General features: G+C 35.9%; 1 protein-coding gene across 1 annotated transcript; it reads left to right on the forward strand.

The window, feature by feature from the left end:
* The first annotated feature begins 12,259 nt into the window (after positions 1 to 12,259).
* LOC108658772 (uncharacterized) lies at positions 12,260 to 14,176 on the forward strand. The gene is made up of 2 exons (XM_089258469.1): positions 12,260 to 13,081; positions 13,748 to 14,176. The coding sequence occupies exons 1-2, from the start codon at positions 12,327 to 12,329 to the stop codon at positions 14,043 to 14,045; spliced, it is 1,053 nt and encodes a 350-aa protein (XP_089114595.1). The 5' UTR covers positions 12,260 to 12,326; the 3' UTR covers positions 14,046 to 14,176.
* Positions 14,177 to 19,734: the final 5,558 nt, after the last annotated feature.

Genomic DNA, 19,734 nt, shown 5'->3' on the forward strand with positions numbered 1-19,734 from the left:
GCACTTTAATTGCTCTATATTAATAAGTTGGCCGTCTAGTTTTGTTCTTTTGGCATATTTATGATAATTGTTGGCGCACGTTGATGGCTCTGGAGTGCTGCTGTCTGTGGGCAAGTGCTTCAGTTCGATAGCCATACATATTTATGACATCCACTTTATGGCTGCTCATGAATATGAAGTTGGCCGAAAGATGCCACGAGCGATGTCTAGACAGACTCGAAACTAAAGTGGAGCGAGTGCTTTAAATTTGAATTAAATCGATAGGAGACTTTAAATAAAACTTAAAAGTGAACTACGAAAAATTATAGCAAAATTACAGCTGATATTAAATTATATTAAATTAAGAAGAATGTCAAACATATGCCATGAATAAAAAAATAAAATAATATTTACCAATTTAATATTAATATTTATAATAATATATAATACATGGAAAATGAAAAGGGAGTATGGAATCAATCATAATATATAAAAAAAAATTCAATAAAACGGGCTTAGCTTGTAATTTATACTAATTTAATGATTTATAAATAATAATAAATAAAAATATAAATATAAAGAAATTATGTTGTGTATAAACAAGAAAAGAAAGTAAAAGTAACATATAAACAAAAAAAAAAAAAAAAAAATAAAAATAAATAAATAAACAAATATTAAATACGCATAAAAATAATCCAAATTAATTATAATAAAATATATATTAATTATAATAAAATTTACATTCACAAATATCGTATAAATATTATTCAAATTCTCCATTTATTCAGGAGTTCATTACATTATCTTAATAATTAGAAATTTTAAAGTTCTGTGAAACTAAAATAGTTCATAATTTTATTATGTCTTGAGTAATTTGCAATCATTTGCAATTCTCTTAATAAATTCTACCCAATAAGTTTTCACTTTTTAGAGAATGAGAGAGAGAGAGAAAAAAACTTTATCGCATAATTTACGGTTATGCAGTGCCATTAGGGTATCTATCTATATTTTCAAGAAGTATAACAAGTTTCACGTGCCAAACTTAATGTGGCTACAAATTTTCGCTATCACCGCGTGGAATGCGACGCTATCGGCAACATTCATTATCAGCTGCCAAACAATTGACAACATAAAACGCAGAGTCCTGCTGGCACTAAAATACCTTGAGTACTTGCCCTCCTCTCGCCACGCCCTCATACCAACGTTCACCTCAGTTATTCCACCTGTAATGAAACTTTTGAATTTTGATTGCGCTGCGCGTGAATTCGTGGCAGAGTTCATTGTTTCTGCTGCTCGAGTTCCCTTTGTTGAGTGCTGGGTTTTTATTACAAGGCAAGTCGACATCGAGACTATGGAGCGTCAGCGTCGAGCACTTCATATGCAAAGTATGATCCACTTAATGCGATTTATAATGCCACTGCCACGCCTCCGGGGCCCTCCTCCTGCTACGCAGCATGCAAATATATTAAGCAGAGTGACTGCGACTAGTGCTGCTAGAGTGAAACTAAAGTAGATTTTGCCCAGGCCTCGCACGACATCGGACTACAAGCTCAGCCAGTGTACCCAGTGTAGCCGGTGTAGCAGCTGTAGCCAGGCGCTATGGGTTCATATACGCCAAGCTCGTTTGTTCCGCCTGTCAGGGCCATGTTGCTGTCACCCATCAGCCCCATCAGAGCCGTCGACCGTCAACGTCGTTCTAGTCGATGATGCTGCGTTTTCATTCATGGCGATTATGCCGGTGCCCCATTGTTGCCTTAGCTTAGAAAATCCATTTCGAATCCCAGTTTAGTGCAAATTTATTCGATGAATGCGATTTTTTCTTTCCCATTCATTCGTACTCTACTTGCTGCTATTGCTTTTCGTTTAAATTTAACGCCAAGACTGGGAAAAGAAAAAATGGTGTCACATATTTTAAATGTTAGTCGCTCTCAACAGTTACATAATTGCGCGCAGCTTCACTTTAAAGCTGAAACCATGTTGGCGCACGCTGCGTATACGTATTGTGCTTAGCTCTGACTGCCCGCTGGGCGAGTGCCGTTGTCTTGTTAAAACGACTAAATGAATGGGGTTGCAAATATATTTTTAATAAATGTAAACGCAGCTGAGTCTGTGTGTGTGTGTGCCAAGAAGATATTGCGACCCCGATTCGTGGGGTGCATACAGAAAATATTTTATATTTTATATATTGATGATTTCATTTGGTAATTTCATAGGTAAATTATATTTGGCTTTCAGTAATTTTATTTCATCTATCATATTCCTAGTGAATTTGTGTTGAATTTGTTTGCAGGAATGTTCTCCGCTCTGTATGCTCTACAGGCCACAGGCTGAGCCAGACAAGTTACAGACTCATTAGCAAGTACTTAAAAACTATTCGAGCAACAGCTGTCATGTGACGCACTGGCTGACAGGCCGGCAGGCAGGCAGCTGCAGGCTCCGTATTTATAATGTCGCATGTAGGTAACAAATGTCAACACATGCGACACATTCAGCTGAACTGACAGGCCGCGAGGCACCGCAAGGGGCGCGAACCTCTGGTGGTTAATTAAAAAATGCTAACAGTGCCACGGCAGCACCACCACACGGGAGTCCTGTGCAGTGCGAGCTGGGTCGAGCTCTGGCCGGGACACAGTGCATTACGTGGTATGATTAATATTTAATACTCGCTTAGCACGTAAGTCTTCTATCTTGTCGGTTAAGTTACAGACCATTAAGCTGCGTCTATTTCATTTCTGCTTTAGCATTCTGTAACAGTTTTCTCCTTATATTTATTTTTATACCCTGAACCCATTGAAAATGGGAAATCAGGGTATAATGGTTTTGTTAAAAGTATGTAACAGGCAGAAGGAGGCGTGGCAGACCCCACAAAGTATATATATTCTTGATCAGGGCGACAAGCTGAGTCGATTTAGCCCTGTCCGTCTGTCTGTCCGTCCGTCCGTCCGTCCGTCCGTATGTATGAACGCGTCGATTTCAGAAGATATAAGAGCTAGAGACTTCAACTTTTTTTTTAAAATGTCCGTATATATCACGCGCATATCGAGTTTATCACTAAAAAACGATAACTCATTCCGATACTTTTTTATCGATAAAAAACCTTATCGAAGATCACTTAAATAATTATATCTCCTACATCTTCCAAGCTAGAGTCTCCAAATTTAAAATGTATATAAAGATGTATTTTATACAATTTCGGTTTTTGTTAAAATTTACCCCCCACCCCTAAATCCACCCCCTTACCCTCATCTTTGTAAAAGTCGTATATCAAATACTAGAGACTTGTGCTTCGGTATACACATACATTTTAACATCATGATTACGTTCTGAAAGTTTCATTATGATCGTACGTCTAGAAATTAAATTATTCAACAAATAAGTTATCATTATATTGCCAACATTGCAATGCAACCCAAGCGCAATCGCCTGTATATGCGAGTGTGTGTGTGTGCGTGTGTGTTTTCTAATTATTATTGAAATATCGGTTGCTTGTAGGGTTCAGGGGATCTCGTAGTCGAGCAGTCTCGACTAAAGCTTTCTTTCTTGTTTATTTTTGTTACTGCAGCGGCTGTCAATGAGCTCATTAAATTGCAATTGCTTGGCACATTATTTCAGAGTAATGGAGTAGCTGCTACTCAGAGACGCTTATTTACCTCTTCCATTCTGTTGCTTATTTGCCGTTGTTTCTCTCTCTTTGAGCTCTCTTCTAATTAAAGGTGTCGGCTACTCAACTTACGGCTTGTTTATTATGAAGTATTCACGGGAACACTTCAGATGAAATGTGCAAGAAAAAAGAACAACAAAAATAATCCTATGAAGTTAATTTGCCTGGAAGAATTGTGCTTGGTGAAAAAACTTTCCCCAGACTACAAAAATTCCCATAAATTTCTTTAAGTTAGTTTTAATTATATTTCTTTCATAATTAGTAACAGCAGTTAGCTTTTAAGCTGTTTATAAAATGTTAATTTTATTAAATATTTTCATTACAATTTTTATAAATCAGAAATTTTAATAGCTACATATCAGTTGAGCTTTAAAATACATTCAAATATTTATTAAATATATATTAGTTTGGGTCATCGAATAGAAAAATTAAATAAATAAAAAATAATATCTATTTAATCAAAAATTTATGTTAATGCTATACTCATGAGTCTAAAAAAAAAATTAAAAGTTAAAAAAAAAAATAAAAAAATAATATAAAAACTAAAAAAAAATTAATAAAATTGGTTGAAATATAAAAAATACAGTCTTAGTATTCGCCATTGAAATTGACACAGCATGCTCAACTCCTTGCCGATGAGCTGAAATTTAAGAGGCGAGATTCAAGTGGGGATATATGATAAATCTGAACGAGTATAGACAAAGGCGTTGAGTGTAAATCTGGATTTCGGCTCAGAACTCATTTTTTCGAATGATTGACAATTTTGTGGAGTGAACAAGCAAAACTGTTGTTGTAGAGATACATAAGTGCTCGAATAAGCTTCATCCCATTAGAAATAATTCACAGTTTGTTGAAGCTTGAGAAATAGCAGCATCATCGAGCGTTTTTTGAGTAAATAAAATTAATTTAATTTTCTGACAGATGGAATAAGCACTTGGTCAGTGGAAAAGCTTTTGCAAATATATTTATATATAAAATATATATTTTTTGTTCGTATTTCCTGTAGCTTTTCAGCATTTGGCACATAAATTATTTGCGAAATTCAAATGGATATAAAATATTAAATAACTCTAAAGGCTGCCTGTGCTGGCAATGGTTTTTGATTGAAATTGTTTTCTGACAGACCAATAAAAATATCTCCGGGGTGAACATTAACCAAATTGTCACACAATTCGCAACATGCATGTGACAGTTGCTTGTGGCATTTGCCAACAACTTCCTTTTATACACACTTGTAGTTTGTGTGTGTGTGTGTGGGTCAGCTTATAGCAGCCTGCTTGCTGTTGTTTTTGAATGCACCACCTACCCGAAAAATCATCATTGAAATATGTATTTCCTTTCTTTTTTTGGTCTGCAACAGAACAAGCAAAAAGCTGCTTGCAACAGGAGCAGCCACAGCAACAGCAGCAGCCGCAATGGCAACAGCACGTTGCCACAGCGGGCGGCCGTATCGTGGGGCAAACCGCACAAAAAACCATAAACAAAACCTTCATTAATCTTATTCAATGTCCGGCACATACTTACAACAGGCTGAAGGATTTCGACTTGCACATATTTCGCACTGTTTTCTTTGCCGCTTCAAATATAAACAATTTGCACATTTGAAGTTCATTTCATTTACAGAGCTCCCAAGAGGCGGGCACACACTCACCCATTGAAATAAATATAAATACAAACAAACGCATGCACACACACAAACACACTTACACAAACACTGGCCACATGCTGAGTACGACTTATATGAGTTGCAGCAGTCACGCATTGCATACGTGTGTATTAAGTATACGTATACGTCGCGTGTTGTCCGGCGAACTGCCTTTATGGCAAACCCCTCATATAAATCCACTTGACTGGGCAGCCGGCAACTTTATTTGTACTACGTGCAGACAGACAGATAAACTTTCAGCGAGGTGCCAGCACAATTTAAAATGTCCATACTTAAAAATTTTAAATTACAAAATTTGTAGAATTTCATAAATATTCCGTTTATCAATTGGCCCCTCAAACGAGCCAGCTAATGCAAATTAGAATTGCAATCTGCATAGCTAAATATAATTTTCAAGATATTTCATGCATTTGCCATGCAGAAAATCAACAAAATACTGATTAGATAAATCCACAAATACGTTGCATGCAACTTACATAAGTTTCACATGTTGTTTGCGCCATATGCAAATATTACACATACGCCACGTTGTCGCCGTCTGCTTGTTTCTATGCATTTATTTCTTTGATTTGAGTTTTGTTTGTGCATTTGCTTTATGGCATGTTGATGCAATTCCGGCATGGAAATATGAATTTATCAATAAGTTTATTGACTGTCTGACATTTGTAGTTTTGAAAGAAAATGAAAATAAAATGGCCAATAAAACAAGCTTTTGAATCTCTAGCAAACATTTCGGGTATTCTCTTCGTGACGTAAAAAATGATTGTCGTAATAAATTTATATAAATATATCATAAATTATAAATACAAAATAAACATGGAAATACTTTATAAATAACAAAAAAAAGTAAGATAAAATATCAGAATTAATAAATATGTTAAGTAAAAAATTTGAATAATTGCTTAACATATGAAAAATAAATAACTATAAATTAAACAATAATTGAGAGATCAAATAATGAATAAATGAATAATAAGAAAATATTCATAAAAAAAATAAATAATCATTATTACTAATGGTATATAAATTCAGTTAAATTAATAATTCTATAAAAACTGAACATATATTAAATCTGTTAAAAAATTATTTTAAAAAATACCATAATATCTGCTCATGTGTTAATACGCGACTTTTCCATTTGCATGGCTTCAGTACATCTTTTTTGATTTTTAAGCCATTATGCAAATGGACAGAGATTGATATGAAATGAAGCAACAAGGATTAAAGAAAGAAAGAAATAATCCAATTCAGCCCCACACTAAAACGTCATTTATGGATAACCTTATGTATGTTGAGGTAAGACAGCCATTCTGTATGAAGCCAAAATGTTTCTTTAAGTAATTTGATTTTTCTTTCATTCCCAATGACATGAATAAAACTTAAAAATTTAATTATAAAATATCAATTTATTTTTCTTTTCGGCTTGTATTTAAAAGCAGTTATAAAGCATTGTTTCAATGCAAATCAGTCATATTGAAATCAAATAATAAACCTAAAAGTATATTAAGGCTTAGAAATATGAGTTGAACATTGTGATTGAAATGGAAATAGTTTATTTATTCTTTTCCTTTGTTTTCCCACGAATATTCACATACTAAAGAGCTTATGTCTCTCTCAGTGGCAATTCAATGGTCATTTCATAAAGCAGCTTCCACTCTGCAGACACAAATGCGAATATGTTGGAGAGTGCTTCAGTGCTGTTTCTTGCAGCTAGCAATGCATTAAGTCAACCACACGAAGGGTGCAAGTTTGCGCGGGGGTGAGGGCTAAAGCGGAGACGTTTACTTGTGGTTGGCTTTAAGTATAAACGGAAATCAAAGACATATTGTGCCGCCGCCTGTGCCAAGTGCATCGAGTGTGTGTGTGTGTGTGGTAAACTAAAGACAACGACGGCATCGCCTGCTGCCGTTGACATCAGATACAGACTCGCATGCAGATTAGGGCTGGGAGCTGTCTGTGATTGGGTGGCAGACGAAAATTGCTGGCATGTCGCCCAACTAAAATGTCACAAAGTCAATTCATGGCTGCAGTCGACGCACATAAATAAGTCTCAGCGCCTGACAAATGCCACACTGTGGCTGAATGAGATCCGAAGTTGGGTTTGTAGTCTGGCGTAATGCGTTGACTGATGCTGGGCCTTAAAAGACATGCCTAATACTTCAATTTATTCAACTGCATGCCATTTGCTAAGTAAATAGTATTTACTATAATCGCATTTCAGTTAAATTACCAAATAATACGCGTACGCAGCGCCGGACGGGCACAAAAAGCATTAAACTTTTTAAAAGTAATAACAATTGTCAAAGCTGACACAGAGAAAAAGTTTATCGTGCTGCTGCTACCGGCGCTCCTCCGGCTCCTGCGCCTGCTGCTGCTGCTGACGTTGATGACGGCCAGAATGCATTAAATTAAATATACATATATAAGTAAATAGAAACCAGTTTTGCAATTTGTGCCTTATGGCTAAAAAAGCAACAGACTCACAGCTTTTCACAGCTCGCTTTATGTCTGACTGTTTTTTGTATTTACATGAAGTTTTCGATTTGTTTTCATGGCGCTTGTCAACATTTCCGCCAGCAATAAAACATTAACATTTATTGCAGTTAGTTCTGAAAATTGTTTTCTTCTTAAACTTGTCATATTTATATGAAAAAGTCAAATTTATTTAAATAACATTTTTAATATGTAAAAGTTTTTTCTATGCAAAGTATTTTATATTAAATAAAAAAAAATGTATTTACAGCTTTAACTATTTTTTTTTTTTATTTTTTTATTATAAGTTTTACTTTTAATTTTTAGTACGTATATAGATAAGAATAAATAAATTTAAATAGTATATTCCTAAAAGTATATTTGATTTATAATCCATTTCTTTAATTTATATTCTTTATTGATTGATTTATTTAAAAATATATAAAATCCTGTATACAAAGAAATATATAACAACCATAAATTCAGAAAATATTTCATTACAAAAATAAAAATAGAACCAAAACAAAAACATGGCTAAAAATGTTCAGTTTTTCTCGTTTAAAAATCAAACTTGAAGGAATTTTCTTAGCACATAAATTCTTTAAGGCTCTATGTTGGTTTTCACTCCATTGAAATGCAACTCGCAAGTAGTAGATGCCTTTGAAATTTCTTTCTGGCTGAAATTCTTTACGAGAACACGCCTCGACTAGTAATATTTTTTGTCTATCTATTTGTTGCGCTTTACTTTTCTTGCTATTGCATTGAAATTTATTGCAAATTCAACAAAAGTGTTGCCTACCTCTTCATACTTCCGACTCCTTGTTGTTGTTGCTGTTGTTGGGCTGCAATCAGTTTGGCGTAGTGTTTGAGTCCCGGAAACAGCTAGTTTTTTCCCCACGGCTGCAACATGTCGCACATTGTTGTTGCATGCATTTTACTTGATAAGCAAATATGGGTAAAATATGCAACAGAAAAGAGGAAAGGGGCGTGGCTGGGAAATCAACACAAGCCAGTAAAAAAGGAATATGTATGTATATATAAGCTTGTTCTTGCTACGCGGCAAAGATTTCCAATTTAGATGTCGGTGTGCACATTGTTAATGCCGTTTTTTTATGATTAAGGTGGGCGTGGCAGCTTGTTACCTGCACAGCGCGAAAAGTGAAAGCTGTTCGCCTGGCAGCCAATCGAATGTCAGCTAATTGGCATACTATGCCACACGTTTTAACCCAGTTTTTCCGTACTTCTTTGTCGTTGCTTTGCGTAAAAGTTTTGCACTAAATTTCGATCAAGCTGCGCATGAGAAAAGCTCGCAATAACAACAACAACAACGACAGCAAATTGCGAAAATTGCACTGGCAAGGACACTGTGGTATTACTTTTATGAGGTGGTTATTCAAAACTAACAAGAAAAGTGCACAAAAACTTTTTGCCCCTCGAAAAAAAAGTGGAAGAAAAAATAGAAACAAAAGAAATGAAAACAACAAACGCCTGACTGTGTGTATTTGTTTTTGACATGCCTGCACTTATTTTTCTCGCCGAAGCAATTTTCGTATAGTACCAAACAACTTGAGTAAGAACAAAACACGTTGTTGATCACATAAAACAGGGCCAGAGACCAGAGTCAGAGTCAGAGTCAGTGCCAGTGCCACCACAGCCAGAGTCAGAGCCAGAGACCAGAACCCAGAGCCCAGAACGAAAACCAACAACCGACGAAATGCGCGTCAGTTTTTGTTCTTATTGCAAGTTCAAAAGGTAGTACAAGTGGGTACGACATGCAAGAAGCCGTCGACCAGCCGAACTGCCTCCTACAACAATAATAATAATAAAAGAACTAAAACAAAACATTGACATAAATATGAAAGAGATGGAGAGTTGGCCAGCGGGATAGGCAGGGAGAGGGAGGGCAGCTGCTGTGACTATGACTGCTAAAACTTTTGCTGTAAAGTCCTTGGCGGAATAGGTGATATCATTCGCTGGCATAGTTTGACTGCTTATAGAAATTTATGAAAGTGTTTGGGAATAAAATTTAATTAGACAAGTACTTTTATTAAGCCATATTTTTGTTTACCCAACAACAAGTTTATTGCTTCAACTATTGATGACTAGCAAAAAGAATTGAATTGATTTTTAGTGAAGAACATTGCAAAGTAGCTCTCAGAAATATAATTAATAAACTATTTTGAGCAGTTTATTTTCCTCAACTAAATAACAGCCAAGAAATTTAAAATGAATATATGCATATATTTTATACTAATAATTTTTTTTTTTTTTTAAATCCCGAAAAGACAGCTAGAAAAAAATATAAGAAAATATGAGAGCATCAGCAAAAGATAAATATTTATTTTTATAAAAAAAATAAAATAAATTGATACAGTAAATAATTATAAATAAAACAAATATGACATGAATTGTAAACCAAATTAAAATTATCAGCATTATTGATGCTTTTTTTTTTCAACAAAAAGTTTTTATGTAATTACATAATCTGTCAAAAAATAATCTGTCACTCGGTAAAGTTATTATAAAATGTTAATACATGCATATTTTTTCCCAATTTATCAGCTATTATATCTTTTCATACCACGAGGTGTATCTCCAAAGATTTTATTGAAACTGTTTTTTTTTTTTTTTAAATATGTTTATGTTTATTATTTTCATTCATGACGGCAAAGAACATAGCAAAAATTATATAAACATTGATTTGCAATATGTCAAAAACGTATCACATTTCAGATTAGCAAGTGGTAAATATCCTCCAAATTTTTGCATTTTTGACTTGAGATGTAGTTACTTTGACTTTCAAAGGTAACAATGCCATACTCTCATAACATTAAACCCTACAGATTAGCTGTAAGACATGCCACCTCAGTGGCAGAGTATTTTGCTTTGGGCCGTTTAGCACCTACAGCGTATCTGATAGTCGTTCATTCTCCTCAACAACCTGTGCTCATTGCATTTAGTTGCCGTTTTACTAACTACGTCAGTTGCGCTCCAATTTTTTTTTTTACTTTCTTTTTGTTTATACTTATTAGGAAGCATTTTTTTTATGCGCCGGCTGCACGCGGTTTTGCTCTGCTTGTACTTGGGCCATAAATTGTTTTTCTGAACTGAAACTTGAATGCAAATGCAAATGTGCAAAGCTGCAAACTTGCTGTAAAACATTATTTTTTGATATGTTAATCGCGTTTTGCGTGCAATTTACCTATTATATGCTCGTTTACATAAATACCAAAAAAACACTCGACTTGGGCGAGAGCATTTTATTTTTATTTTCAGTTTTAAATTTTTTTGTGACTCCAGAGTTGACTCCAGAGTTGCTCTGCCTAGAAACTATGCCGGCGAGAGTACATATAACTTAAGTGAATTAAGAGCAGACTTTCACACGCACACACACACACACGCACACATTGATAGAGACACGCACTTAACACACAATCAGAAATATGCGCACATAAATGCCTGGCATTTTATTGTTTGCCCAGCTGAGGTGAGATGTGCGTGTGTGTGTGTTGGCGTCATAAAAGGTGTAAGACTGCCATAAATGCCTGGCAGCAGCGGCAGCAATTGGATTGTGTGTGTGTGTGGGCGTCTGCGAGTGTCATAAAATGTGCGTAAAACTTGCTTATGGCATTTATTGATAAAACGTTTGGCCAATGAATTTTTATTTAAAGCCTGACTTAATAAAATGGTATTTATGGCAAGAGCCTTAGCTTGCATGCCAGCCCACAAAATGAAATAACTATTATTTATACATGCCTCAGCGCTGCACAGCGATTGCGGCTCACAAATTTCAACAAACTTTCATTTTCAGTCTTGTATGAAATGAGATGAAGAAAATTTCGAAACAAATTAAATGAAATTGAATTTATGAGAGTTTAGATTTTATAAATATATATAAGTATAAATTAAAACAAATGCATATTAAATAACAAGAGCCGAACTCTTGATGAAATTTATATTTTATGTAGAAGAAAAATCAAAATATATATTAGATATGCCAAAGCATATATGTACACATATGATCAAAATCTAGATTTATCAGTTGGCATATTCTAAATTTAGTAGAATTCATTGAAACTCTTTGGACATCTAACATACTCCTCTTCCTCTTTCACTATATTTTTAAATAATACAATATACAGACAATATTTAAAACAGAGCACGTAGTTTATTATTATTAAATTTATTATTATAATTTAAATTATTTTCTCCACGGTAATTCCACACTTCTCCACAAACTCTTTAAATACGTTTATCTCATACAGTTAGTTTCCACCACAAACTCGCTGACTCATGAAGTTTCTTGCACATTTCACAACTTGACAACTTGTTGACATCTATTGGCCCAGATGCTGGGCGGGCCAGCCATTATCGCGTATGGAGACATCTGTTATCTGGGCAATGGCGAATGTCAATATCAGTGGGTGATAGTATGATATCTGGCGTGCAAGTTGATAACGAGTCATATATAAAAGCCAAAAGAATGCCAAATTTTCAAATTAAATCAGCGCTGCCATTCGATAAAGTAAATCAAATAAGTGCAATAGTATGAAGTCTTTGTGTTTGCTGTTGCTGCTAGTCAGCTATTCGACTGGGGCTCGCTGTCAACTGCAGTGCAATTCGGGGTCTAGTGTGCGGCTAAAGCGCATTGTCATACGAAGTCCGGGAGCTGGGGAGCTGAGCAAGCTGGATAGCTGCCACTATGAGGTAGCGCCGTGGAGCGCACAGGTCTGTCAAGTGCGCATCGATTTCGAGCGCTTGGAGCTGGCGCAGCCAAAACTCAATGCCAGCACGCAGCTGCTGGAGTGCGTCGATTTTGTGCAGGTGCAGCGTTTTCAGCTCTGCGGCCGCAACAACGGACAGCACTTGTACGTGCAGCTGCAACGCGGCCAGACACTCAAACTGCACTTCAGCTTGGCCAGCCACTCGGCGCAGTCCACGTGGCAGCTGACGCTAACACAAATCGAGTGTCTGCAGCAGCACACGCAGCAGCCAGCAGCTGCTCCCGCCGCCGCCAACGCTCCCCAGTTGCCGACAGTGCGACCTCTGCTGCCCTTCCTCAGCAATTTGCTGCCACGCACCATTTTTGGGACCAACTCCGCTGGGGGTCCCGCAGCGCAGCTGCTTCAGACACTGACAGCGCCCTCGCCAGCGGATCTGGAACTGCAGGCCCCACTCGGCTGTGATCAGTACTGGCGCAGCTCGTCGGGCGGCATTGTTAGCTTCAATTTCGCTGGTGGCGTTTATATGGCCAACATGAAGTACACTATATGTGTGGCAGGTGGGGCTGATCGTGAAATCAGGTGAGTGTTGGTGAGAGAGAATGGTGGGTGAAAGAGATAGATTTACATACAAAAAGTTGCGGGAGTTTAAGTGGAGAATGGGAAGTGACGATATGAGAGAATGGATAGAGAAAGAGTGAGACTTAAATGCAACATTTTAATTGTCGTTTATTTAGAATACTTAGTTTTGTAAAATATAAGTAAAGTGAGGATAGAGTAGAGAATGGGGCGAATAGGTGAGGGAGAATAAGGAGTGAAAAAAACAGATTTACTTACTTAAAACATGTCAGATATAAGCTAAAGTTGATTGAGAAAGCTTGACTAAATGTGAGGTGAAGTCTCAGTTGGAAGGCTTAGTGAAAGGCTTATAATAGCTCAGTTCATATTAAACTAATTCCTAACAGAAATTGGGGGACACTTCTATAAAAATTCCAGAACTTCAGTTATGGATTACTTACAAGTTTTAAAGAATTTGATATAAAATCTTATTTTCCTTGGAAGTTTATATTAAATTCAAAAAATTGTAAAATTCAAATTGGGGAATGATAAAATTTTTAATGGGAGACTTACACGTCATCTAAGGAAAAATTTTATTTGGATGCCTTAGTCAAAGGTTTATGATCTCACTTAATACCTCATACTGAACCCACATCTCATATATGATGTCTACTCTCACTCCCTTTACAGCTACAAAATAGAACACTTTGCCTTATCGAAATACAATGATGCTCCTGGGCCTGGCTACGATACAGACTGCCACAGTACGGTGCGCACTTTGGGGCGTGCCTCGGACTATCTGTTAATACCCAACTCATATGTGGCCAATAATCAGGCGCTACAGCCCACCTATTATTGCGGCAATGGCCTGGCTGGAAGCAAACTAATCGCACGTCCGCCCTTCGTCATTCATTTCAGCAGCGATGCGCAGACGAGCGATAGTGAAACGGGCTTCCAACTGACATATGCCGTGACACAAGCCGTCTAAATTGCAGACCAAATTATTTAGATATATATGTATAAATGTATGTGTATATATTATATTTGCATATTGGCATTATTAAATGTGGCACAGTTACAGTGGGCCAGACAATACAAGACAAGGCGCATTCATTTCATTAGATTTGGGACTGAGCTGAGGTATACTAGTGACTGTCTAGATACAATGGGCACAATTGAATGTGCTTATACAGTGGTATAAGGCAGGTTAAAATTCAATAAATAGTATTCCATATACGAAAGAGATTTACATTATTTTATGAGCAATTTTTTTAAGAGGAATCAGACAGTGAAGTACTAATTAATAACATTTCGTTTTGAATAACTTCATCAACTAAATGAGTTTGAAAGATCTTAAGAAATCAAAAATATTTAAATCTATAAATCAATAAATTTATTTTCAAATACAAATTTTTATGTACTTTGTCTGCACTCGATAATTTAGTTTTATTATTATTATTTTTTTATTTATTTTAATCTAAAAATAAAAACACATTTTTTTTTAAATATATGTTTTTATGTACTTTGTCTGCGGTTGATAATTTAATTTTATTATTATTATTATTTTTTTTTTTAAATATATTTTTTACTTAAAACATAAATGAAGTTTTTTTTGCACATATATATATTTTCTATATTTTTTTCTATATTTGGTTATTTGTGGTAGGCTTATGTATTAACAATTAAACACTCTAAAGGCTTGTATGTATGCATATCCATAAAGCGAATGAGTTGTAGCTAAACGTATTTGTTCTAAGCTGTTAAGCCTTTAGCTTTAATGCCGACACAGAGGTAGTTTTGTATTCGCATTTATATGCGCTCCGGTCCGTGGCATGCATATCCCGCCTTATGTAAGAGCATGTGGCATGTGTGCTATATTTACATATATAATTGCAATGTCGTGTTGCGTAACTGAATACGCGTTTATCACGGGAATATCAGCGCCCGACCGAGCGCCCACTCTCCCGCCCGACCGCCCGCCAGACGAAGCGTAGCGCAACTGCATAAGCGGATACGTAAGCATTCATGGATTTTCGCAATGACATTTTGACAGGGTGGTGCTGAGTGGGTGGGTCTGCTGAGGTGGTTGCTGCAGCTGCCAGTCTGGCGGTGGCGGCCAGCCGTGTATATATATGTATGTATATTTAATGTGAATTTAACAAAATGCTGCGGTATAAGTGTGAAAATGTTGTTAAATGCATTTCATGCATTTTGCCAGAAGGCGGCACATCGGATGCGGAAGTGAAATTTGCGATTGAATTGATTGAAATGTTTGGCTGCGAAATGAACGATTGAGCGATTTAATGTGTTGTGATGCAGCTGTTCGCATTGCCCGAGCCAGTGGAGCAGGCCAACAGTTTGCATAAAATAATGTCTAAGGCACAGTTGAGTGGCTTTTTGTGGAAATCGATGTGAAATGCAATTATGCGCATATAGACAAATGTATATATGTGCACACACTATGTATGTATCTTCCGGTGCCATGATGCACTGTAAAGTGCCTGTAAACATGAATGAAATTGCATTTGCATACGCTGGCAATGGAGCTGGTGCGTCAAGAAATTGCCTTTCAAATATGCATAGTCATATGCTGGAACAAGACGCAATCTGCTGCACACTTGCAGGCGCTAAGCCTCAGCTCGTTTGCCCAACGACAGCTTGCCGGCAATTTATGCAGTCAACTTGGTCAGCCGAGGGCAGCGCGTAGAAGTCTCTCCCTCGTCGAGGGGAGACACTCACACAGAATGTCTTCCTCTCGATGGCCTTTGGGTCGTCCTGTAATGTTTCTATCCTTTGGCAAATTGTTTTTCCAACAGCAGCAGCAGCAGCAGGAGCAGGACTAGCAGCGGCATTAACTGAAGCAGTTTTCAGTTAATGCTGCCATTTTTGGACTTTCCATTTCGATATAGCCTTTGGCTTCTGGCCAACATAAGCTCAGCCGGCAGCTGCTCTTTAAAGTTGACCCACGGCCTTTAGTACAACAAGAATGTCGCTCAATTTCAGAAATTTACGACTTCTATGCAAAAATGTGCAGCTGCATTTCATTTGCATTTGGCTTGGCGCGGTCAGACAAAGGGCGAGCTTATGGCTGACATTTTATGTGCACTTCATAAAAGCACGCGGCGGCAATTAAAACGCACTTTGCGTCTCACATGGCGTATGCGTTATATTTGCCTGACCATATGCAAACACACAAACAACAATAAGAACAACAACATTTCTGGCCGCTGCTGAATTATGTTTTGTTAGCCGAGCGCAGTTTTAATTACAATGCTTTCTCCAGCTGCGGAAATAATGACAGAGTCCACAAAACGTTTAGCAACAAAACGCGCATTAACTAAAATCATGTACACAAAGTTCAAAAATATTATATTATTTGCTGCTGTGGCCATTGGAGAACATAATTAAAAATCGCTGGGCTCAGATGTTAGATTATGGTCAGTTTTAATATGCAGGCAGATGTCGAATAATATGCTAGTTTAACATATGCTAATTGCAATTGTCGCTAGAGACTACATATAGTATTAACGGTAATTAAATTATATTCTAATCTTTATTATTTAATTTAATTTGTTCTGTACATATTTATTTAATATATATTATTAAATTATAAATACATGCTATTATATATATTTTCTGTTTATATCTATAATGTGCACTGGGATTTGGCTATTTCTTGGCAATTTTCTAGAATCTAAATTCTAAATTAAAATCAATTATTTTTATTACTTTCGCTATTATCTCATTTTTTGTTTTGTTTTTTTTATTTTATTTAATTTTTTTTTTTTTGTAAGCTTTTTATATAGTTAAATTGTGCATTTCTTTTTAATTTGCTGATTTTTCTTTGCTACAAAGTTTCATTATTTATTTATATGGTTTCCCCTTGTATTTTTATTATATCAATGTAGTTTCTATTTTCTGTCTAGCTTGTATATCGTTGTAATATTTTTTTGTAAAACTAGTTTTTATTTTTATTTGACTCTTCTTTTGCAGTTGAATTTATTTTTGGTACTAAATTCGCCAAAAAACTGTTAGACAATAAAAACTATATAATTTGCTAGCGCAAGTCCCATGTGGCAAATGCAACGAAATAGGCAATTTTTATAGTAACACCAAATGCATATACACTAACATATACATATATCTAGCTATGTACACACATATACATATACATATACAAATTTTTTTTTTGTCTTTTATTTATATATATTTTTATATGAAATCTACACGTGGACTCCGCACTTTGACTTTTTCAAATTGAATTTTTAAATCTGCCAGCATTGTCAAGCGAACATTTGCTGTTGCTTTGGTGGCTTAAATTCTTTGTTTTCTGTTTTGCTGCTGTGTGTGTGTGGGTGGATATGTGTTTGTGTGTTACTGTCAACTTTGTGGCGCCTGGCGGACGCCAAAGGCCAGCACAATTTGTGCGCATATGTAACTCGTAGGCAGGCAGCATAACACATAGAAAATTGCAACATCAATTCTGCAAAAACGAAAACAAAACAAAGAGAAAGTGAAAAACGCAAAGATTTATTGCAAAATATGTGAGGCCATATTGTGGTTAACGTTGCATTTAAAAATGTCAACCGAAATTAACTGCAATTCGTTTTATTTTAATTGAGGTTCGCGAGTTGCAAAATGTGTTGCATACTTTTTGGCGCATGCAAGAAAATCATTTTGTTGAAATAATAAATTCGTCATGATGCAGGAATAACCCACATCAAGACTGACCTCGACATATTTTGGACACTTCCTAGCTCTCTTTCCCCACTCAATTGGAAGGCCGTTCGTAACAGCAGCTGAAACACAAACATTTTCATAAACTTAAATGCCAATTAAATAACATTAAATTGTGCGAAAAATGAACCCGAGCAACACTTCACACACAAACAGTAAAGAGAAAAAAAGCAGCAAAAGGAAGGCAGAAGACCCTGTCGAAGGGCTGTCAACATGACAAAGGAAAAAATTAAGCAGCTAAACAAGGCTTTATAGAGTGAGGAGTGGGCAGCATAACCAAACAAACGAAACCAAGCCAATGGAGTCCAGAGACAAGAGAGAACAGAGCCGCAAGCCAAACTGAATGCATAAGCCCTACGAGCATGACACTGAGAGAGCATACACAGACACACACACACAGAAAGGCACACATATACAGAAATACATTTATATACATACATACATATACATTTATGTATGTACAAATACATATACAGACATCCAGAACATGCTTTGGTCTGGCACAACATACAAAAGCCAAAACCAACAACATAATCTATGGGTTGTCAACAAACCGAAAGAGAGAAAGACGAAGTGAGCGATAGAGGGAGAGAGGGAGAGAGGGAGAAACCATAAAGGCGACAAAGAAAGCATCCAAAAAGAGTAAGACTCGCCGGCCCTATAAAGCGGAACAGACCAAGAGCAAACAAATTAGTATGCAAGACAGGCAGCAGATTAGGACACCAAAGTTTTCGCGACATAAACGGACAACAGTCGAGCTGACGAGCTGGCCAGCAACAGGAGCGACAGCAACAACAATGGCATTTGGCTTATGCATAAAAATGCTTAGCACACGCACACACACACTCACAGACACATACGCATACAAAATACATTTCTGGAGTATATTTTTTGTGGGCGGCTTAGACAAAATAATGAAGTTGCTCTGTAGCTCGATCTGTTGCTTGCTTACATTAAGCCTCAAAGCAACTGAAAAAAAAAACCATTGTCCAAGGTAACCCAATGGATTTTTAATAACAACTTGAGGTATTCGAAAAGAAATAATAAAATTATATGAAGTTGAAAATAAATGTAGCAGAAAACTTTTTAAATATAATACAAAATATGAAAAAATTAAGAAAAAAAGTAGAGAGAGAGAGAGAGAGAGAGTGAGATAGATGAAGATGGAGGGAGATGGAGAGGGTGCGAGATGGAGAGGGTTAGAGAAAGAGAGTGAGAATGAGAGCTTGAAGCGTTGTTGATTTTTCGCATTAGTATAATAAATATGACTCGACTTTTTTTCGAAATAATTAAAAAATATATATATATATATATATTACAAATGCTCTCAGTAACAAAACGTAAATTACAGTAAAAATATATAATTATTAATTTTTTAGATTTTTTTACAAGCTGTTTAACATCTGCACCCAAATTGATTCAAATCTAAAAATAATTTTGTTTAATTTAACGCTCGAGACCTTCTGTTTTAGCTGTGGCATCTCCCAAAGATAATGGAAGCTAAATTTTATTTATTTTTTTTTTTTCGCAATCTTTCATTAATTAAAAAATAAATCAGAGCGAATCAGTTAAACCCCAGTTAAGCCCATAGAAAATGATGTGTAGATCAGAAACCTGTCTCCCATTGTTCATCAAAATGATATAAATTTTAGCTTAAACGAATGCAAATGCAAATGCAAATCAAACCAATCCGATGCAATTCCAGTTGATAAATAATTTGTGGCCTTAAATGTCTGCGCATGTGTCTAAATAAATAAATATAAATCATATTTGTGCAGTTGCTCAACTGAGAGATTGCATCTCCACAGAAAATTCCAGCCATATTTTTAGCTTATAAAATATAAGCTTTGCTTGAAATAATAAACTAAAACAATTTGATACAAATTTAATGAAAATGAATTCATATTCATATTCAGTCTTCATAGACTGACAATCTGATG

The sequence above is a fragment of the Drosophila navojoa genome, chromosome 3 (genome assembly GCF_054131105.1).
Source record: "Drosophila navojoa isolate 15081-1374.11 chromosome 3, UAZ_NAV_1.0, whole genome shotgun sequence".
NCBI classification, from domain to species: Eukaryota; Metazoa; Arthropoda; class Insecta; order Diptera; family Drosophilidae; genus Drosophila; species Drosophila navojoa.